General features: G+C 35.8%; 1 protein-coding gene across 4 annotated transcripts; it reads left to right on the top strand.

Annotated features, from left to right (window-relative positions):
- Nucleotides 1–415: 415 nt before the first annotated feature.
- LOC112175761 (probable ubiquitin-like-specific protease 2B) lies at nt 416–13,956 on the top strand. Of its 4 annotated transcripts, none has more exons than XM_024313498.2 (19): nt 416–726; nt 1,628–1,825; nt 2,048–2,248; nt 2,455–2,655; nt 2,862–3,364; nt 3,458–3,500; nt 3,657–3,706; nt 4,540–4,740; nt 4,831–4,906; nt 5,512–5,620; nt 6,063–6,110; nt 6,727–6,858; nt 8,429–8,629; nt 8,710–8,765; nt 8,847–8,940; nt 10,054–10,144; nt 11,388–11,507; nt 12,278–12,703; nt 12,843–13,956. In XM_024313498.2, exons 1-19 carry the CDS (start codon nt 576–578, stop codon nt 13,629–13,631), a joined length of 3,690 nt encoding a protein of 1,229 aa, XP_024169266.1. In that variant the 5' UTR covers nt 416–575; the 3' UTR covers nt 13,632–13,956. The 4 variants fall into 4 exon arrangements, with proteins under 4 accessions (XP_024169266.1, XP_024169264.1, XP_024169267.1 ...); XM_024313496.2 differs by having other exon boundaries at nt 3,458–3,545; XM_024313497.2 differs by having other exon boundaries at nt 417–726; nt 3,458–3,545; nt 6,066–6,110.
- Nucleotides 13,957–19,963: the final 6,007 nt, after the last annotated feature.

Genomic DNA, 19,963 nt, shown 5'->3' with positions numbered 1-19,963 from the left:
TGCGCTTGAGATCCCAAAAATATTCTTCACACAAACCAAAATTCATTCAAATTTTGACCCTTCACGTGATTCTCAGTTTCTCATATCTCGCACACGAGTCCCAACATAATCGAGCAAACTAAGGGCAGGTTGAATTCTATCAAAATAAAAAACGTAAATTTTTCTTCTTAATTTACGTGTGAAGTGTCATGGAAGTTTTGCTTCAATTCTGTGTCCAAGTCTCCGGTCAGTCTCTAGTTCTGTAGCAAAGTAGCAAACCTTCACATCTAGGGGAAAGTGTTTGCAACCTCCGTCCACGCGCGTCAAAAGCTTTCCAGAAACAAATGTCTTTCTCTGATTGGCTCTGGAAATTAAAAAAAGAAAAAACGAAGAAAAGAAAAATAGTCGTCTCCGATTGGTTAGTCTCGTCTCACAAATTTAGACGCGGCTTTCCTTTCCTCCAAAGCCCCCCCTCTCTTCTCTCACTTCTCTCTCTGCTCTCAACTTTTCTCTCTGATTTGACCGAGTTTCCCAACCCCCATGCTCACTCGTTGACTCGCCGGAGCACCCGATTCACCTGAACCCTAAGCTCCGCGATGAATAGCGCACCGCCGCGGAGAGGCCTCGAAGTCTACGATTTCGTCGACGAGGACGAGTTCCCGGACCCGGTCGTCAAATTTTCCGGCAAACTCAAAAACCCTAGCCGCGAGGACCATCGGAATTCGAAGGACGAGTTTCTCCAACCTGGTGAGTGTTCTCCTCGGTGTCGAATGCTACTGGTTTTGGCTGCATGTAATGATAGGGAGAGTAGTTTCTGGAAGATGAATCAAAGCTCAGTAATTCGTCTCAATTTTTGTGTTAATTCTTCAAATTATGAGGTTGATTTCAAATTTGGATTTTCATATGAAGCTTGTAATGCTGTTTAGGTGTTGTTGTCACTGTGTAGTGAGCCAAGATGGGAATGTGGGCAGTGGGTATCATTCAAAATTTCAATTTCTCTGTCAATAACTAATTGTTCATCTAGAACTCTTTGATTTATCTCAAGATTTTCTGTTGATTTCTTCTGTCAGTCTTTGTGTTCTGTAACACTTCTGTTCTAAGAAGTTGGGAAATTTTCGCATCAATGCTGTGAAATTTTGATAATTTGGCAATTGATTTTTGAAATAGCTGCATTTTTATTCAGTTAAGTGAGGGTATTCATGTTTTAGAAAAGGGTAAAGCTGGCAACTATTTGGCTGATTTTGTTTTTGGTTGAAATATTTGGCTAATTTGGATCTCTAGGTATTCTTATTTTGCATGGCAGCAGTTGGGTAGCAAGTCTAGCGCACTAGATCAAGTTTATTAACCAGTTGGCATGTAGTTGGCTACTTAGATTTCTCTCTGCTATACAAATATGCAGCATCTGGTAACCAATTTCAGAGTCTAGATCGATTAACGTTTTATGTAAGTCAACAAATCTGAGATGGTTCTAGTCCCCTACTTTAGATTAGTCGCTCACATTTTGTATGTTTGCTTGTGTCTCTCTCTGATTCATGTTGATGTGTTGTTGTTGGTGTTGTTTTTCTTCAAATTGGCTAAATCAAAGATGATTTTTATTCAGTCAGTACCACCTTTCAAACTATGTTAATTCATCTATATATGCTTCTAGGTTCGAAAGAAGCCAACGTTCAAGCCAAAGAAATCAGTAGCATACCTTGTGTAGAAGTTGATGAAGTTGACACTGACCACTGTTGTAAAAATGCTATTTCTCATTCTCCTCGGTATACAATTGAAGAGAGGCTTGCCATCGTAAATGATTTGAAACTCAGTGCTGCCACAGACTCCAGTCATGAACAATCTGATTTATGTAAGTCAACAAATCTGTGATGGTTCTAGTCTCTTACTTTAGAATACCCTTACTTTAGAATAGTTTCTTGCATTTTGTATGTTTGCTTGTGTCTCTCTCTGATTCATGTTGATATGTTGTTGTTGGTGTTGTTTTTCTTCAAATTGGCTAAATCAAAGATGATTTTTTATACAGTCAGTACCACCTTTCAAACTATGTTAATTCATCTAAATATGCTTCTAGGTTCGAAAGAAGCCAACGTTCAAGCCAAAGAAATCAGTAGCATACCTTGTGTAGGTGTTGATGAAGTTGACACTGACCACTGTTGTAAAAATGCTATTTCTCATTCTCCTCTGTATACAATTGAAGAGAGGCGTGCTATCATAAACGATTTGAAATTGGGTGCTGCCACAGACTCCAGTCATGAACAACAATCTGATTTATGTAAGTCAACAAATCTGTGATGGTTTTAGTCCCTTACTTTAGAATAGTCTCTCACATTTTGTATGTTTGCTTGTGTCTCTCTCTGATTCATGTTGATATGTTGTTGTTGGTGTTGTTTTTCTTCAAATTGGCTAAATCAAAGATGATTTTTTATACAGTCAGTACCACCTTTCAAACTATGTTAATTCATCTAAATATGCTTCTAGGTTCGAAAGAAGCCAACGTTCAAGCCAAAGAAATCAGTAGCATACCTTGTGTAGGTGTTGATGAAGTTGACACTGACCACTGTTGTAAAAATGCTATTTCTCATTCTCCTCTGTATACAATTGAAGAGAGGCGTGCTATCATAAACGATTTGAAATTGGGTGCTGCCACAGACTCCAGTCATGAACAACAATCTGATTTATGTAAGTCAACAAATCTGTGATGGTTTTAGTCCCTTACTTTAGAATAGTCTCTCACATTTTGTATGTTTGCTTGTGTCTCTCTCTGATTCATGTTGATATGTTGTTGTTGGTGTTGTTTTTCTTCAAATTGGCTAAATCAAAGATGATTTTTTATACAGTCAGTACCACCTTTCAAACTATGTTAATTCATCTATATATGCTTCTAGGTTCGAAAGAAGCCAACGTTCAAGCCAAAGAAATCAGTAGCATACCCTGTGTAGATGTTGATGAAGTTGACACTGACCACTGTTGTAAAAATGCTATTTCTCATTCTACTCGGTATACAATTGAAGAGAGGCTTGCTATCATAAATGATTTGAAATTGAGTGCTGCCACAGACTCCAGTCATGAACAACAATCTGATTTGGACAAAGTCAGTAACATACTTTATGCAGGGGTTGATGCAATGGACCATGATCATTGCAGTGATAGTGCTAGTTTAGATTCCCGCCCGGGCACAATGGAAGAGGATCCGGCTACAAAAAAGGATTATTTGGAATTGGATGCTGCTACACAATCCAAATTTTTGAGTCATGAACAACAGTCTGAATTAGATGACAATGGACGCAGAAAGTTTCTTTCTGAAACAGAGACTGGCGGTTCAGATGTTCCCTCACCTTCCCCCCAGACAAGCCAGTTAGACTGTGACCTTACAGTGTCCCCTTCCAGTGTACTTTAACTGACATATATTTGCTCTTAAGTACATCTGCAGTGCAGAAATTAACAATCAAATCTAATGTTATATAACTTGGATTTTGTGCAGAACGACCCAGTTGATGTTATTTCAGATGCTGATGAAAGCACAAGTGAGTCTCCATCAAGTCCCCTATCCCCAATTGAAGAGGATGACGGTATTTTCTGGTTAATTGGAAGATTGTTGATGCTTATCTTAGTATTGGCTTTACTTAGTCATTTTGTTGTACACCCTGATAATCCTACTACTATATTTTGTTCACTGACAGGTTCTTTGGGTACTTATGAATTGGGTCATTGCTCAGGCAATTTTGAAATGGTATTCTTTTATCTTTCCCATCCCTTCCAATGAATGTGAGATTGATCTTCTACATAACTGTATTGTGATCAGAACAAAGATAAAGAAATAGTGGTTTGTTGCATAATGAATAGTGTAGGGTGTGGTTTATAGCAAGTATTTTTGTTTTCTATGTTAAAATTGTACTCAGAAAAGAAATGGTAGTGTAAGAGTGAATTTTTCTTTTTCTTGAAAAGATAACAGGTATATATTAGAAAAACACAAAAGCGTAGAAACCAAAGGACGATATATAACATAATACTTGCTGTAACAGAGCAAATAATGAAGCTGAGATTGACTGAGATGTTCCTTACCTTTTTGGAATTCTAACTTGATACTGGTTTTTAGAGCTGGCAAATCTTCTGTGCATTCACTGCCTTACCTTTTCATTTATCTATTGTTTCATTTTCTTAATTTAGATAATTCTGGGAGCTACTATATCCCATTTCTTACTTGCCAGTGCCTGTTGATGAAATTTAATTTCTAAGTTTTTAGATGCGGAGTGTTAGTGGTCTGGTGTTCTTAGACTTGTTTGCTAGTACCACACAAGTTAGATGGTCTCAAATTTTCTCAAGTCTTATTGTTCTTTTCAATTACCATGCTCTCATAGTTAATCAAAGTGTCTATTCCATCAGGAAGTGGAATACATGTTTTTCAGGAAGTGAAACCAATGTTGTCTAGTATTTAAAAAATACAGAATTTTCTTTTTGATGTGCAAACAAATATGCTTGTCTTCACAATAAGATTTAAATATATTTTTATTCACTGCTAGAAGACCTTCAATCGTGACATTTATTCATTTGCACACTTTGCAGGATAACATAAATATGACGGTTGTTCTTTATCCGGATTATGTTGTATATGGGGATAGTTATTGTACAGGAGCCCAGCAGTTAACCTTCTCTCACAGTTGCATCAAAATCAGTGGTTTAGCACTGTCTGAAAACGACAAAACTTTGAATTTTGAATGGGGAGTTGATGATCTTGTCAATGTTGAGTGTCAGTGGGTTCAAAATGTGAGTCCTGATACTATCCTATTGGGTTTTACCATTTTTACAAATGCATGGTACTGAGTGTATACAGTTTATTATGTGGTCTACATTCAGGCTGAGTTTGTCATGATAAAACTCCATGTACTATCAAAGGATGCAGATGGAGATGATGGTGCACTTGGTATTTCAGGTCAGCGCACTTATACAAGCTATCCGTTGTTTTCTTTGGTCACTGCATAATGTTGCCTGGGTGGGGGTTTTCTCTTCACTACTTGATCATCTTTATTGAGTCCAATGTGATCTGACTCCTTGTCCGTTTCCCTGTAACTCGATTTTTGCTTTTTCAATAAAAAGCTGTTTCTTCTCAAAAAAAAAAAAAAAAAAAATAAAGTCCAATGTGATCTGACTGATCTCCCTATGAAGTTTTGGTCAATTTCAAATCGGGTTCTGGGCAAACTCTCACTTTTCCTTTCATGACAATTTTAGATATGTAAAGAGGACACTGAGACGTATATAAACTCATAAGATGAATAGACTATCTGCAGTCATACTATTTGTTTGACTAAAATATATTATATTAGCTAAGAGTCATAAGAATGAAATCAATGAAAGGTGATTTTCCATCCAAGTATCGATGAGGCATCTTTCACTTGTATATGTAATTTTTAGCGAGTAGTATGTGTCATATGAGGTGATTTGCTTCTTTCTCTTGAAGAAAGAAAAAAAGTAACAGAACAGGTTTAAATTTTGGAGCTGATTGTGCTTCTGTTTCTTTGCTACCGATATTTCTCCTAGGCATTGAGGAGTTGAAAATTGGAGTTGTTGAACCCAACTGGTCACAGCAACAAGAAAGAATAGCATGTTTGAATGATAAATATTTGGATATATTGGAACCGGTGCAAATGTAAGTGTCTTTAAACTGCGTTTGTGAATATAGTATTCCCCTGTGTTCCTCATGTACCTATTTTCTTGATGTTCTATAGTTGGTCAATAAGCTACGTAAAGTTGTGGCCAGATCTGTTAATATCTTTGTTCCCCCTTTTTAAAATTTTTTATTTATTTTATTTATTTTTTATGTCAAGTTTACATGTAGGGATGGAATGATCTTTGTATCAGACTTTTAAATCAGAGCAATTCTAATTGTTTCTAACTAGTAGAAAGGCAATTTTGGGAGAATCTTGTCAGACAGCTGCAGCAATTGATGTATGCTGTATGCAAGTAGATAGACTCTAAATTATGTATTTTGAAGTTGGTTACTCTCAGTTGTTTTTTCGTCCTTAATTTATCTTACTGTAGTATTTCGGTGCATGGTCTAAAATTCATCCTTTTCCATCTTTTGGTACAAGAAGCATGGAAGCGGACAATTCACTTGGCCAGAGGCATCATTTTCCAAAGTGAGTTGAAGCAATCCCTTTTCATTTCTGTGAAACCATACATTTACAACTTATCTTACTTCTGCTTGTGACTATTTATATAATGTTTTGTTCCTTTATTTTTCTTTACTTTTTCTGATATATATATATATATATATATATGTATATTTATGTATAAAGTTCTGTCTGTATTTATGAGTTATTTAGTCCCTTTATGGTTCTTAATATTATTCCTTTTCTCTTATATGTTGAGGAATTTGGTGGTCTTAAATTTGTAGTTTAATGAGGCATGTTTAATTTATCCTACATTCTTGGATTTGTTTTGTAGATATGAAGGAAACTTTGTTGTGAGCTTTAGGAAAAGATTGCCATTTTAATCACTTGTTTGCTTTAAACTATAGAAGAAATGGAAAAGAATTAACTTGTGTTGTCCCTAATCCTTTTACTGGTTGTGAAACTTGAGTAATTCTAGAGGCCAGAGCCAGGTGGAAACTGTTCATATTATGTTGTAAATGCCTGGTATATGAGAACACTTGTTTGGTTGTTAAATAACTTTTATCGCTTTAGTGTTTTTTCTCTTTTCGTTAGCTCGTCCTACTTTATGATACATACTGACAAAATTTGAGATGTTATACAGTTTCGACGAGGATTTTGAAACTGTTGTATATCCGGAGGGGGATCCTGATGCCGTTTCCATCAGTAAGAGAGATGTTGATCTCTTACAGCCAGAGATATTTATTAACGATACATTGATCGACTTCTATATCAAGTAAGCTTGCCCATGCACATGAATGATTTTATTTGCTCTACATTAACCCCAATATCCATTTTCCTTTCTGTGATCCTACCATTTAATGGATTTTCATCTTGTGACTCTGACATGACTGAATTGAAAATTTTCCTTTTTTGTTTGTTTGTTTTGTGTCTTTTTAGAAGTGCTTTATTGTAACCTAGCTTCTTTTTCTTAGATAGGAAAATGCTCACCCAACTATTAGAATCTTTATCTTTCAAGTGTCTAGTGTTACCTATAGATGCAACAATATTTGTTTTTTTCTTTTCTTTCTACATCAAGTAAATGAGTGGTATGAGCAAAAGGGAATTAAAAGATGATAAGAGAGTACTGTTACAAGTGGTTTGAGTTGTGACTGTATCGACTTTATAGCTACCCTACTGCCTATATGTGCAGCATTAAATCAGTTAGAGAAAATTAAACTTCTTCAGTCCTACTTTGACGTAAGACTTCACTTTTATCAAATTATTTCTAGATTCTGAAGCTCTTTAGTGTTTACTAGTGCTAGTGGACTGATGGGGTCCACCTTGAGTATTTGTAGTTGGACCTGCCCCCACAATGAGATTAGGCAGTAGCAGAAGAGTTGGTTTCCTTTCCTTCTCAATATCAATTTGGACTTGGGACCCTGGTGTGTTTGAAATTTAGGTTAGGATCCTGGTATTTTCGGATCCACTTTCAGTCCTGCAGTGGTGTTCTTAGTAGATTATGTGGTCTTTTAGTTTTCTGCACTCTGCTTTTCTTTTACAAGGAGATCCTGCACAATAAGTATGCTAGCAACTGCAATGTTACCATAGGAAAGATCGTATGGTTAGGCCACTTAGTGTGGTGGTGGGTTCTTCTGTGTTATTGCCATTCTTTGAACGAAAGTTGAAATTATGGTTGTCTTATCTGAAAATGAAAAAAAAAAAGAAAAAAAAAAGGTACTAAAATCTAGTACTGCTTTTAATGGTTCCATCTATTTCCTGGACTTAACTCCGAGTTAATTAACCCCCTATACGCTTGTAAATTATACTAAAAGAGTAAAACTTATACCAATGAACCCAAAATACTCTGATAAAACTCCATCAGGAGTGCCATGAAAGAAAAGGCCAAAAGGGTTTTGTGGTAAAAAAAAGATGGAGGAGTTGAAATCTTTGATTGCTTTTTGACCTTGGTGTTTCTAACATTATTGATATGTTTTCTTTCTCTTTTGTTTTTTGTAATTATTGTTATTATATATATATATATTATTTTTACTTTGATAAGAAATGAGCTGAATTTGTTAAGTTAGTAGAATAAATGGGACTGGGTGGGGTAAAAAGGCAGGAATTATGTGCTTTAGGGTCTGACCCTCATCTAGGGCAATCTAGCCCATCCGGAACCTTGGGACATTCCATTTCCAAAAGTAATGGGTTTTTAAGCCCTCATCCAATTTACAATCATATGTCCAGCATTGGTGATCCATGAACCTTTGCTCGTAATTTTTCTTTTGGCAAAAATATTTCTCTCGTTGTCATCAGTTCTGTCAATTTATTTCCAATATAAAAGTTCCTTCTTAACCAATTGATAGGTATTTGGAAAATCGGATTCAACCCGAGGAAAAGCACAGGTTCTACTTTTTCAATAGTTTTTTCTTTCGAAAGCTGGCTGACCTGGACAAGGATCCATCCAGTGTTCCTGGTGGCAGGGCTGCTTTCCAACGTGTTCGGAAATGGACAAGGAAAGTGGATTTGTTTGAAAAGGATTACATCTTCATCCCTGTAAACTTCAAGTAAGATCACATGTTGGAACCGCCTCTTTTGTAAGCTCAATTAATTCATGTGCTGATATGTGGTTTTTGTTTGATGGCAGTCTACACTGGACTCTAATTGTTATATGTCATCCTGGTGAAGTGCCTAGATATAAGGGTAAGATATCTGTGAATCGACCTATGCACATAGATTCTACATTAGTCTTCCCATCATTTATGTGCTTTTGTCATGTTTCAGTTGGAGACTCAGGCAAGTCAGTTAAGGTACCTTGTATATTGCACTTGGATTCTCTCAAAGGAAGTCATACAGGTCTCAAAAATCATGTTCAAAGGTATCTTTTCATTTCTTGTTGTTATTGTATTGATTATTCAAATTTGAGAGGTGAATAATGTGCTTTGGTTCGGTGGTATAAGTTCGTGTGACAGTGGTCTGGTATTTAGATCCTATCAATCATGTGGCTGGGAAAAAATAAAAGAAATTTGCTTGACAAAAATAGGTTATGAAAGATAGTTTTTATTGTTAATTTAATTACTGATCTCCTTTGATCAATGCAATAATTGCAATTACCTTTTCATTATAAATGTCTGACCCCAGAGGCCAGGATTGTAGGTTTTTGTATGATTTAGATTTTGGTTTGATCTGTGGTGTTCCTTTTGGTCAGACAAGTCTGTCCTATATAGAAAAGATGATTTTGAATGCTTACCCTTCTTGGTTGAGACACTATAGTGTGTGTGTTGCTCTTTCAGTATAAACAATAGATATTAAAAGTTATCCAGGCCCAAAGGCTTTTCGGATCAGTCCAATACCCCGGAGGCCAAGATTGTAGGTTTTTCGTATGAGTTAGATTTTGGTTTGATATTTGGTGTTCCTTTTGGTTAAACAAGTCTGTCCTATATAGAAAAGATGATTTTGAATGCATACCCTTCTTGGTTGAGACACTATAGTGTGTGTGTTGCTCTTTCAGTATAAACTAAGAGGTATTAAAAAGTTATCCAGGCCCAGAGGCTTTTCAGATCAGTCCAATAGGTCATGGTGCCCTAAGGTGAAAGTTTTCGGTTCAAATTTTCTTGAATAGTAAGATATGTATGAACAGGTTGAATACAGTTGAACAATGAAACTTATTTGCTTATACAGTTGTATGGAAGAGGTTGGATACATAGTATGTTCAAAACACCAAAAAAAAAATATATATATTGAAATTGCAATCTATCACAAGGTAGACTTGCATTGTGTAGTTGCTGGTGCTGTGCTTTGCTTTTCTGGCCTTAAATTCTTTTAATATATCCTGCACTTTTTGTTTCTGTATGGATCTCATGACATCAACTTTGTAAAATTATTCATTGTGAACCATTTTTTTTAAATATTTTAGTCTTCCTCCTTTTATTGCAACTTTGAAATTAAATCTTCTAAACTGTGATACCAATGCTTGATAATGAAATTGTAGTTATTTGTGGGAAGAGTGGAAAGAAAAGAAAAAGGAGACATCGGAAGAAATCTCATCAAACTTTCACAACCTGCGGTTTCTCTCACTGGAGGTATGGATCAGTCTTATCTAACATCTAGAAAGGAAAAAACAAATCAATTGCCTAAAACTCTGTTTGAGGGTGAAGGATTGATTGTAGACTATAACAAGTCATATGATCTCTGTATTCTATTGTTTACGTTGTTTCTGTTCTAGTATATGTCCAACTATAATTTCTTGTTAAGAAAACCTTGGTGTTCAAAGTTTGATGACGTGTGTGGTTACTGTGACTAACTTATATTCTTTTCCTCTTATTTTGGGAATTCATGCAGCATCGCGAAATTCTGTTATGCAAGTTTATCTAGATTGGGGGTGACAAAAATGCGGTGACTCTGTAGTTTCTAATGCTCACAAAAGTTTTTATGGTTAGATTAAGGAGCTATTCCTAGTTTGAATTAGGGGACCTTTTAACTTTAGATTTAATTGAGCAAATGATGAGTGCCAGTGTTACAAACTCATTTTAAGAGACCTTTCCCAGAAGTCTAAATGATTTAATACTTGATACTTAAATGCCACAACTTTTGTCTTATAAAAAAGGTGCTACTAATTGTGAAGGAAACTTCTTCCTTTTCATTTTCTGTCAAAAAGATATCTGTAAACATATTACACACCTGTCAGGTTGAATTTTCAAAAACCAAACCTTTGGTTAAACAAAAGGAAGGCTTAAGAACTAGAATTTGATATAGTAAGGGTATATTTTAACACAGAAATAAAACTAAAAAGAAATCAAATAGGAATTAATATTTTCTTTTTCTGCACCAACTCCCACACTTTGATGAACTCCCACTATCACTCAGGATGTCTTCTTTTTATTTTTAAAATGAATGAATGCATCAAGTTATTTTGTTATTCTCCATGAGCTTTGCTTCAATGTTTATGATCAAGAAGATGGAGTGCAATAATGTTTAGCAAATATCCTATTATTTTCTAATGATATATATATATATATATATATATATTTATATTTATATGGATATTTAGAACCAGATAGATATTTTTAACCATAAGTTGTGATCACAAAGTCGTTCTTGATGTTTTATTTTTTTCATTTATAATCTTCTATCATCTTGCTTTATAATTCATCAAATAGATCTTTGCTCTCTTTTTAAATTTGCACGAGATAATTATGTTTATGAAAAGTTACGATTTATCCTCATTTTTCTTGTGTTCTATGATATACAGAAATGTTAAATGATTTCAGTTTTTGCTGATGGTAAAATATTCAAACTTTTGATAGTGGCTTACTTTCTTTTCAGCTACCACAACAGGAAAATACATATGATTGTGGCCTGTTTTTGCTTCACTATCTAGAGCTGTTTTTGGAAGAAGCTCCTGCTATCTTCAATCCATTCGACATAAACAAGTTCTCCACCTTTGTAAGTGGTCCACTTTGTTTTCAGTCTCTCATTGTTTGTTATATTATTTTGCGCCTGGACTTCCTACTTTCCAAGTAATATTTGAACCGGAAATTTTAAATATTATCAAAAAAAGAACCTGATATACAAGTTTTAGCTTGTTCTCTGCCACTGTTACAATTCATTTAAGTGTAGAGGGTGATGATTATAAACTCTTGCCAATTTCGAGTTGAAATCATTTCTTCTTTATGTATATGCTTATACGTTTATATTGCATAAATACCTCCTATAGATGTGTGTTAAGTTTCAAACACCAAGCACTTCAATAGGGAAACATGATATCTCAAGTCATTTTATGAATATAGTCAAAATTGACAGAAGTCATTGGAAGAAAATTGATGGCTAAAGAGGCAAAGGATTAGGAAATTTAAGTAAATGGTGTTGTTCTGTTTGATCCAGCTACCTATATGTTTCCTATTAAAGTTTTTGATGCGAAGTGTTCTAATACTTCTGCATACCTGGTTTGTTTGTGTATATGATTTTCAAGTTCTACCATTTATGCCGTCTTTTCACCTTTACCTTGGTTCCTCCCCACTCTCATGCTCATAATGAAATGAAAAGTTAGCAGGGTACTTTGACCATGTTTTCTGTGGCTTGAAATCCTCTACCTTACTTTCCATAATTTCTTGTACTTTTAAACTTCTAATATGACCTGTAAGAAGTTTACGTGATTGTTCACTTTCTTTATGTTCTGTATTTTAACTAATACAAAACCGCAATTCTCTTACCAGCTTAATGCAAATTGGTTTCTTCCTTCCGAGGCTTCTCTCAAGCGCACTCTTATCCAGAGATTAATTTTTGATCTCATTGAAAATCGTTATCGGGAAGTCTGTTTGCCAGCTTGCAGTGATGGAGATCAGTCTAAATATCAGGGATGTAATCAGCTTGAAATAGGTGCAAAGTTTCTTTCTGGAAGATCCAGTCCTGCTATAGCTTGCCAAGAAAATATATCAACTTCTCAAGCAGACCACGGAATCGAAATGACTCTGTTACCCACATCTTCTCTTAGGAGTTCTGAGTGTGTTAGTGATGCAGGCCTGGTTCTCAGGGAATTTTTTCAGTCAGGAGAAACTGCAGGTTCACTATTTGGACAATATCAATCCTTCGAACAGAAATCGCCTTTTTACCATCCTAATGGAGCTACACCACCAGTAGAGGTACTTTATTCTTCTTCTATTGGGAACAATTCCTTGTGTGATAACTGGAATTGAAAGCTAGAACATGATTAATTGTGGCTTACATGTGATATTACATAAATTCACTGAAGGTACTTGCTATTCATTTATTTCATAACAGGAAGAAACCCAAACTGGAGAGCAGTTTGCCTATTTGGCTACGGGAGACACTGGCTTTCAAGAGATGTCTACAATCACATCTCAAACTTGTGGTATTCAATGCTCTTCGAAATCTTATGGAGTTGAGACTTCGTATAACTTGGGGGTGTCTGAACAGGCACCAAATGGAAACATTGATGCATCCCCTGACCGATCAGTTTGTGCCTCTGATCTTTCTGAAGGCATAGAGATCATTGAAAATGGTTCAGTTAGAGAAGATTTAGGTCCAGGCCAGAAAGAAGAAATGGATGTACAAAATTATCCATCATTGGACAGTGTCACGTGTGTGGTAGATGGCCTTGTTTCTGGTTTGGGTGAGGTGCAGAGCGGATCCTTGATTGAAGAAGGTTCTCAGGATCATGAAGGGGTGCATGACGCACTTGAAAATGGAGGTCCAAGTCGGAAAGAAGAAAGGGATGTACAGACCCATTCATCAACAGAAGATGTCTTGTGTCTAGCAGATGGCCTTGTATCTGGTTCAGGCAATATGCAGAGCACTTCTGTTACTGAAGAAAGTTCTCTGGACCAAAAAAAGGTGCATGTTGGAAATGAAAATAGTGCTTCACTTCCCTTATCCCAAGAAATTTCTGATATACCCGTTCTTGAAGACGTTGACATGGTAGGCAATGGTACAATCTCATGTGATAATGGTTTGGTGGGCGAGTCACAGGAGCCAGAGTCTGAAGAGCAACGAGCTGCAAAAAGAATGAGGCTTACACCTCCAGTTGAAGGGGAAAAATGTCTCACATGAAACCTTCATGAGGATTCAAATTTACTGATTTACTGAGGCCATAGATGACTCGTTTTCTATCTCACGTAGTTGTTTGTGCATAAGTATGTGGTAGATTATTTTGAATGCTGTGAATAGTCAGGTCAGGTGGTGGCACCAAGGGTGTTAGTATTGTCACCTGGGAAAGGGAGGAAATTGAATAGGAAGAATATGTTTTCATGTGTTAGCCACAAACCAACATTTCCTTGGATCGAATGAGGCCACAATCCAAGTATGAAATTTAACCATTTTTGTTTGTCTCATAGTATGGGCCCCTTCTCAGATAAACATAATTTATTTTGGATTTTATGCTCAAGTCCATTTAGGAGGATACTATGTAGAACTGACTTACTTAATATCAGAATTATAATTATGTGTAAAATCTGGCCAAATAAAGGTTATTTTCTAAACAGAAAACAGAAGTTGAAAACTTAAAAGTGGGAGTTTCTTCTCACGCATATTGTCCGCTTCTATTTTCCACAGCTTCACCGCTTTTGGTATTTCTGGTTTTCAGTTGGAAGAAATTTGCAGATAAAGAATGGATGATCCACTGTGTCCTTGTTGCAGAAAAGAGGCCCTAGCTAGAAATGCTATATGCTATTCTCTGTAAATAGTTCATGGCAGTGCTAAATTTGCTATCTGTTTATCAACACACACAAAGAATACAACGCTAATTGCTTCTCAGTGCATTGCAGACTTCCTCTCATCCTCTGCATTGCAGATCTTTGTTTTCACCGAAGTTACATGTCTTTAAGAAGGCTGAGAACATTTTCCCTTCACTAAAATACCATTAGTCTCTTCCTTGTCTTTGATTTCATTTTCATCAACAACTCTCTCCCTGTGCCTATCCACCTGCCTTGAGTATTATGAGCCAATATGACCTTTGTTCAAAACCTCAAACAACATCGTTCATGGGAATGATGGCCTATCTTCATTAGCAATGATTGACAAACTCTACAAAATCATTCTACCATAAGACAGTGTCAGACAGGCTATGCATGCAGACTCCTTGATCATGTACAGCTCATTTCCAGGCTCAAGTGTTGCCTTAGATGAGTTCGACAGAGCCTTTTGTGGTATCAAGTCTTTCGCTAGAATAGTTTGGCACTCTAGTTTCATTAACATCAGTGCCAATCCTATCTCGTCAGTGAAGTTATTGAAATCTCTCATCATTGATTATCTACAATTCTTCAAGAACACCACTAGTTTTGCAGTGGCCAGTACCAAATGGTAACATATGAATGTGGCTTGACTTCCTATGTGGAATTTACAAGAGCCGCACGTTGATGTCATTATAAACATAATCTCCTCAAACACTTGCACTGACTTGGCTAATGTTTGGATAGGAGGAAAACCATGTTTTTGTGGGCAAGTCTTCTCTTTCTTATCATATTGCCTTGAGACAGGTTGTTCCCAAGAAAGTTTCACTTGCTAGTAGTGGAATATCTCCTGATCAGCAGCATGTTATAACTTGTTGGCAGCTCAGTTCAACTTTGGCTTATAGCCTCAAAACCTACTAGGCAGTGAAAATTTTTAATAAAACGTTGTTTTAACAGCCATCGCTGCAGCTTCTTTCTTCATTTTGATACTTGGTATGGCCATATCTTTGTTCAACATTTTAGATTTGTAATTACTAATTACTACAGTTATGTGTTTTGTATCACTATTGATGTTGATAGACTGGCCTGGCCAAAACGATTTGTTTACAAAGAATTAGTTTCGGCCACCAATGGCTTTGCAAATGATCCAAGGCTAGGCCAAGATCTAGGTAGGTATAAAGAGAATCTTTGCAGCATCTGATCACCACTAAAAAATCCTTCGCCAGTGAAGTTAAATTCATAAGCTGCCTCATTCATAAAAATGGAATGCAGATTATTGGATGGTGTCATAGGCAAGGTAAGTGCTTACTTGTTTATGCATACATGCCCAAGAGCAGCCTTGACACACGTCTCTTTGGCTGCAGAGAAGCTCTGAAATGGGATTCGATTGAGGTATAGAATAACTTTAGGCTTGACCTCAGCGCAACGATTTCAACACTAAGCTTGGTGATTTTGGAATTGGTAATCTTGTGGATTCCCCGTTCAAGACATGTATTTCTTCGGCCGGGAATTTGTGAATCAAGGAAAGGTTGCCAAAGCATCTGACATATTTAGCTCAGAGTTGTAGCCTTGAAAATTATATGTGGAAGGAGGACTTACGAGGATGGAGAATATCATGTGCCACTGTTTAGGTGGGTTTGACAAGTGTACCTTGCAGGAAATCTTCTGGAAGTAGCTGATGAGAGATTGGATAAGAATTTTGAATCAAATAAGATACAATGCTTGTTCAATGCTCTGGCAATGGTGGTTCAATAGCTTCCACTTCAATGGTGTGGTTCAATAGCTTTAATAGCCACTACTGGCTCGACCTCAACAAGAAGCTGTTTCAGCCTCTCTGGTATTCTTGACTTTTAGCTTCAATACTAGTTAGCCTCAAGCTACATCCATGAACGCACACACATCATCAGAACCTTTTAATAAGTGTTTTTTTTTTTTTTTTTTAAATTATTATTATTACTATTTTATAATTTCTTCTTCACCTCCGAGGTTTGAGAGCTTAAATTATCAAATCCTTGATCTATGTGTGATTTGTTGTACTTTTGTTTGAAATTTGATCATTACCTGAACTTCTCAATGAATTGCATAGTCACTAGATTCTGAATGCCCCTGCTTCCTAGTCCATGCGAAAACTCATAATAAGTGCTTGAAGATTGTTCTAAAATTTACCATGTATTAGGTTTCTAACAATTGTCAAGCAAAAATTGTCATATCAAAGATTATAAACATTAAAGAATATCATCCAAAAAGTATGATTTGAAGCTGACTTTAGACGAGTACTGCATAACACTTCTGTTTTTCTTAGATTCACACCTAGGCGTGGTGAGCTTTTGCTTTGGGGGTGAAATAAAAAGATTCAGACAAATCCTTACACATTAAGACTAACAGAATGGTAATTGGTGATTGCATATAGTTTTTCTCCACATCATTTTCCTCAGGAAAAAAAATATATATATATATATATATTATATATATATATAGCAATCAAATGAAAGTCAAATTAATACAAAGGGGAAACCTACATTATATTCATACTTTTCTGATTTAAGTATTTGGTTGGAAGAGTGCTGCAACCCAAAATTTACAGATAAAGAATGGATGATCAACTCTGTATCCATATGTGTTGCAGAGACGAGCCCCTAGCCAGTACGTAGTCGAGTTTTCTGATATATTCCATTCATTTCTTCCCTTGGTGCAATTGTGGGCTATACATCTATGGCACTTGTAAACAGAAAAAGGAGCTGTGAAGTGTGAAGTGAAGCATTGAGCGTTTGGCAAACTTAAAAAGAAAACTCTTCAGTTAACTTTTAAGTCAAGCGATTTACTCAGTCTAAGATCCAAAGGTGAAGGTGTGATATATAAACTAGTGAGAAGTTAGAACTCAGCAGAAAGAAAACAGAGTTGGAATTTATAACCCTCAACTTGTTACAAGTAGGGCACTAACTATTCAATTTGTTTGAGGGATCACAGGTCATTAATAGAAAGATAATAACAGAGAGTGTAAAATGAATAAAGAATCAACTTTTATTGATATATATATAACAAAATTACAAGATGAATTGGTTTGAGAAGCGACCAAACCAATAAATTTAGATACAAGAAACACTGAAACACCTCCTAGCTACAATTGGGTTACACTAAAATCCTAAAAGTGGTGGGACAAGTCTCCAACCAGTTCAATCACTAAAAATGTTGATGGAACAACTTGGGAATTGCCTCTCGAAAAGTCAAAAAATGGCTCTATTCATCAGTTGGATCATCATTGGCCACCCATTGATCAATATAAGCCATGAACATGTTAATACAATCCTCCTCCTCCTCCTCCTAGTGAAGCTGGTCATCATCAATTGCTAGGTTATTAGTATTGATCGGATAAATATTTTCTATGATTTTAGTGTCATTTTGCCTACATTTTACTTAGTTATTCCTTTAACAATGTCATTTCTAACTTATTTTGTTGTATCTACGTACAATTGAGCTTCAAACGCAGGAAGTGAGCTAAGAAGAGCTGGAAATGAAAGAAATGAAGGCAAGACAGGAATGTGGCGCAGAAATGGGGAAGAAATGGAAAAATAAAGCTTTCCTAATCCTATCAGGAAAATAAATCCCAATTGAAGTAGGAATCCTAACTCAACTAGGAAAGAGCTCGGAAAAATGCTACTCGGAAATGAAGAAACGACAGAGTCCCAGTTGGACTAATAAACCTGATCACACTAGCAGTCCTGGTACTACTAGGAGACCTAGTGAGGCTAGGAGATGTTGTGGCTTCAAGATGACTCAAGATTGTTCAAGAATATTCTAGAATGCACAAGAAATTTCAGCAATTGAAGAATGAGCTTTGAAATTGTCCAATTGAGAAGTCCGGCCCAAAGATTGAAGCATGTGACTTACACATGAGTTTCTAGACCGTTCTTGACGTCGTGGGAGAATCCTAAATCAATATTTATTGATTTTTGCCGTGGAAAATAATAGAAGAATCAAGAAGATTTCAGCAAGAGCAAATATGGAGAGTTTGGGACAAAATCTACTTTTTGTGCAATCAGGAAAAGAAAATAAAATCATTTTAGGTTTCCTGGTTGTATTCTACATGCATGAAGGCCGAATGATGCAAACAAAGAGAATTCTTAGGGAAGCCAAGCCTATGCCGTGCACTATATAAGGAGGGGATGTGTTGCCGTGAAAATCATTATCAAACCCAGAATCAAAATCGAAAATCCTCCCCTTTTTCTCTCAAAGTTTTGGCCTCTCCAATTGTTCAAGACTTTGAAGCCGTGAAGCAAATTCATCCTCCATCAACCATCCTTGCCGCGAGCCTCCTTGTCGTCCACCACCTTTGAAGATCTTCTTGCATCCTTGAAGCTTCTTTAAAAGTGTAACCATGAACCTTCTTTAAAAGTGTAACCATGAACCTTCTTTAAAAGTGTAACCATGAACCTTAAAACTTTGTTGTTTTCGGTTTTATTGTTTTGTAACTTAAAAATCAGATTATGCAACGTTCTATGTTTTTGGTTTTATTGGATGATGCGATTCTTTGTTAGATTCAAGTGTATGTGTTGATGTTTAGTTTCCAATAACCTTGAAGCATGAAAACGTTTTAGGATTTTCAGATTAGTAATTTGCAATTTCTTTATATGTTCTTGAATGTTTGTTGATTTTGTTCTCCAATCCCACCTTTCATGTTTTCGATTTATTTGATGGCCAACTTAGGTTTCGAATTGCATGATTGAATCCATAATAAGATGCTAGCGTTCTAGGTCTTGTTAATTAAAGTGGAAAACCTATAATTCCTTAGGTAAATCAACAAAGAGAATTGCATGCTTGATTAGCATTCTAACTTGTGTGTTTTTCTTAAATCAATCAAACTTTCTAAGTGTCTAATGCATTGAACATGTTTGTTAATGGATTGATCACTCACTAGCATTACATGTTTAATAGGGTTAACTATGGTGCGTTCATCTAGTTAATTTAACTAAGAAAAGTAAAAAGAACTTTGTATGCGTTCATCATTGTTCTTGATTGATATAAGAAAATAAAAATTGATACAATTAGTATTGGTTTTTTTATTGAAAAAAAAAATCCTTAATTTAACTAAGGAAAGTAAAAAGAACTTTGTATGCGTTCATCATTGTTCTTAATTTAACTAAGTATATGTTTTGATTCGTAAATTATAATTTGTCATCTTGTTTTTGTGTTAAAGGTTGTTAACTCCAACATACATCTTGACCATCCATTATATCTTTGATTCATGGTTGATTGATCAATGTAATTAGTTAATTAGTTTAGTAAATAAAACAATTTCGAAATCCCCTTGATTATCTTGTAATTTCAGTAAATTTTGTATACTTGTAATTAATATTCTTTTCATTGACGTTTAAATGACAGGAGCACCCTTAATCCCCAGATAGAACGATCCATACTTGCTATATACTAATATTTTGAGAACTCACTTTGAGCTCGTCAAGTATCATCACCAAAAGCCATGAGAGTACAAGTCTTTTCCTCTGCCACCTAAAACGTCTGATCAAGCAGTAACTCATCCACAGAGAAGATTAACTCCAAATCAGTAAAATCCAACTGCTGATCATCAATCAGTAACTCTTCCAGAGAGAACATTTCGGATTGAATTTGACGAGCCCTTTTTTTCTTCTTTTCAAGATTCACTTTTTGCTTTTTTGAAGATTTCATCTCTCTCACACTGACAGCCCCAGTGCGCACCAC

The sequence above is a fragment of the Rosa chinensis genome, chromosome 7 (assembly GCF_002994745.2).
Source record: "Rosa chinensis cultivar Old Blush chromosome 7, RchiOBHm-V2, whole genome shotgun sequence".
NCBI lineage: Eukaryota > Viridiplantae > Streptophyta > Magnoliopsida > Rosales > Rosaceae > Rosa > Rosa chinensis.
The sequence above is the reverse complement of the archived record's forward strand: the minus strand, read 5'-3'. Positions and strand labels throughout refer to the sequence as shown.

What these genes read in the sequence shown, in the direction of transcription:
- LOC112175761 (XM_024313496.2), top strand. Translation starts at nt 576, where the DNA reads ATGAATAGCGCACCGCCGCGGAGAGGCCTCGAAGTCTACGATTTCGTC. An exon ending in CCCAATTGAAGAGGATGACG is followed by an intron (nt 3,546 to 3,656) that starts GTATTTTCTGGT and finishes GTTCACTGACAG; the next exon opens with GTTCTTTGGGTACTTATGAA. An exon ending in AGTGTCAGTGGGTTCAAAAT is followed by an intron (nt 4,741 to 4,830) that starts GTGAGTCCTGAT and finishes GTCTACATTCAG; the next exon opens with GCTGAGTTTGTCATGATAAA.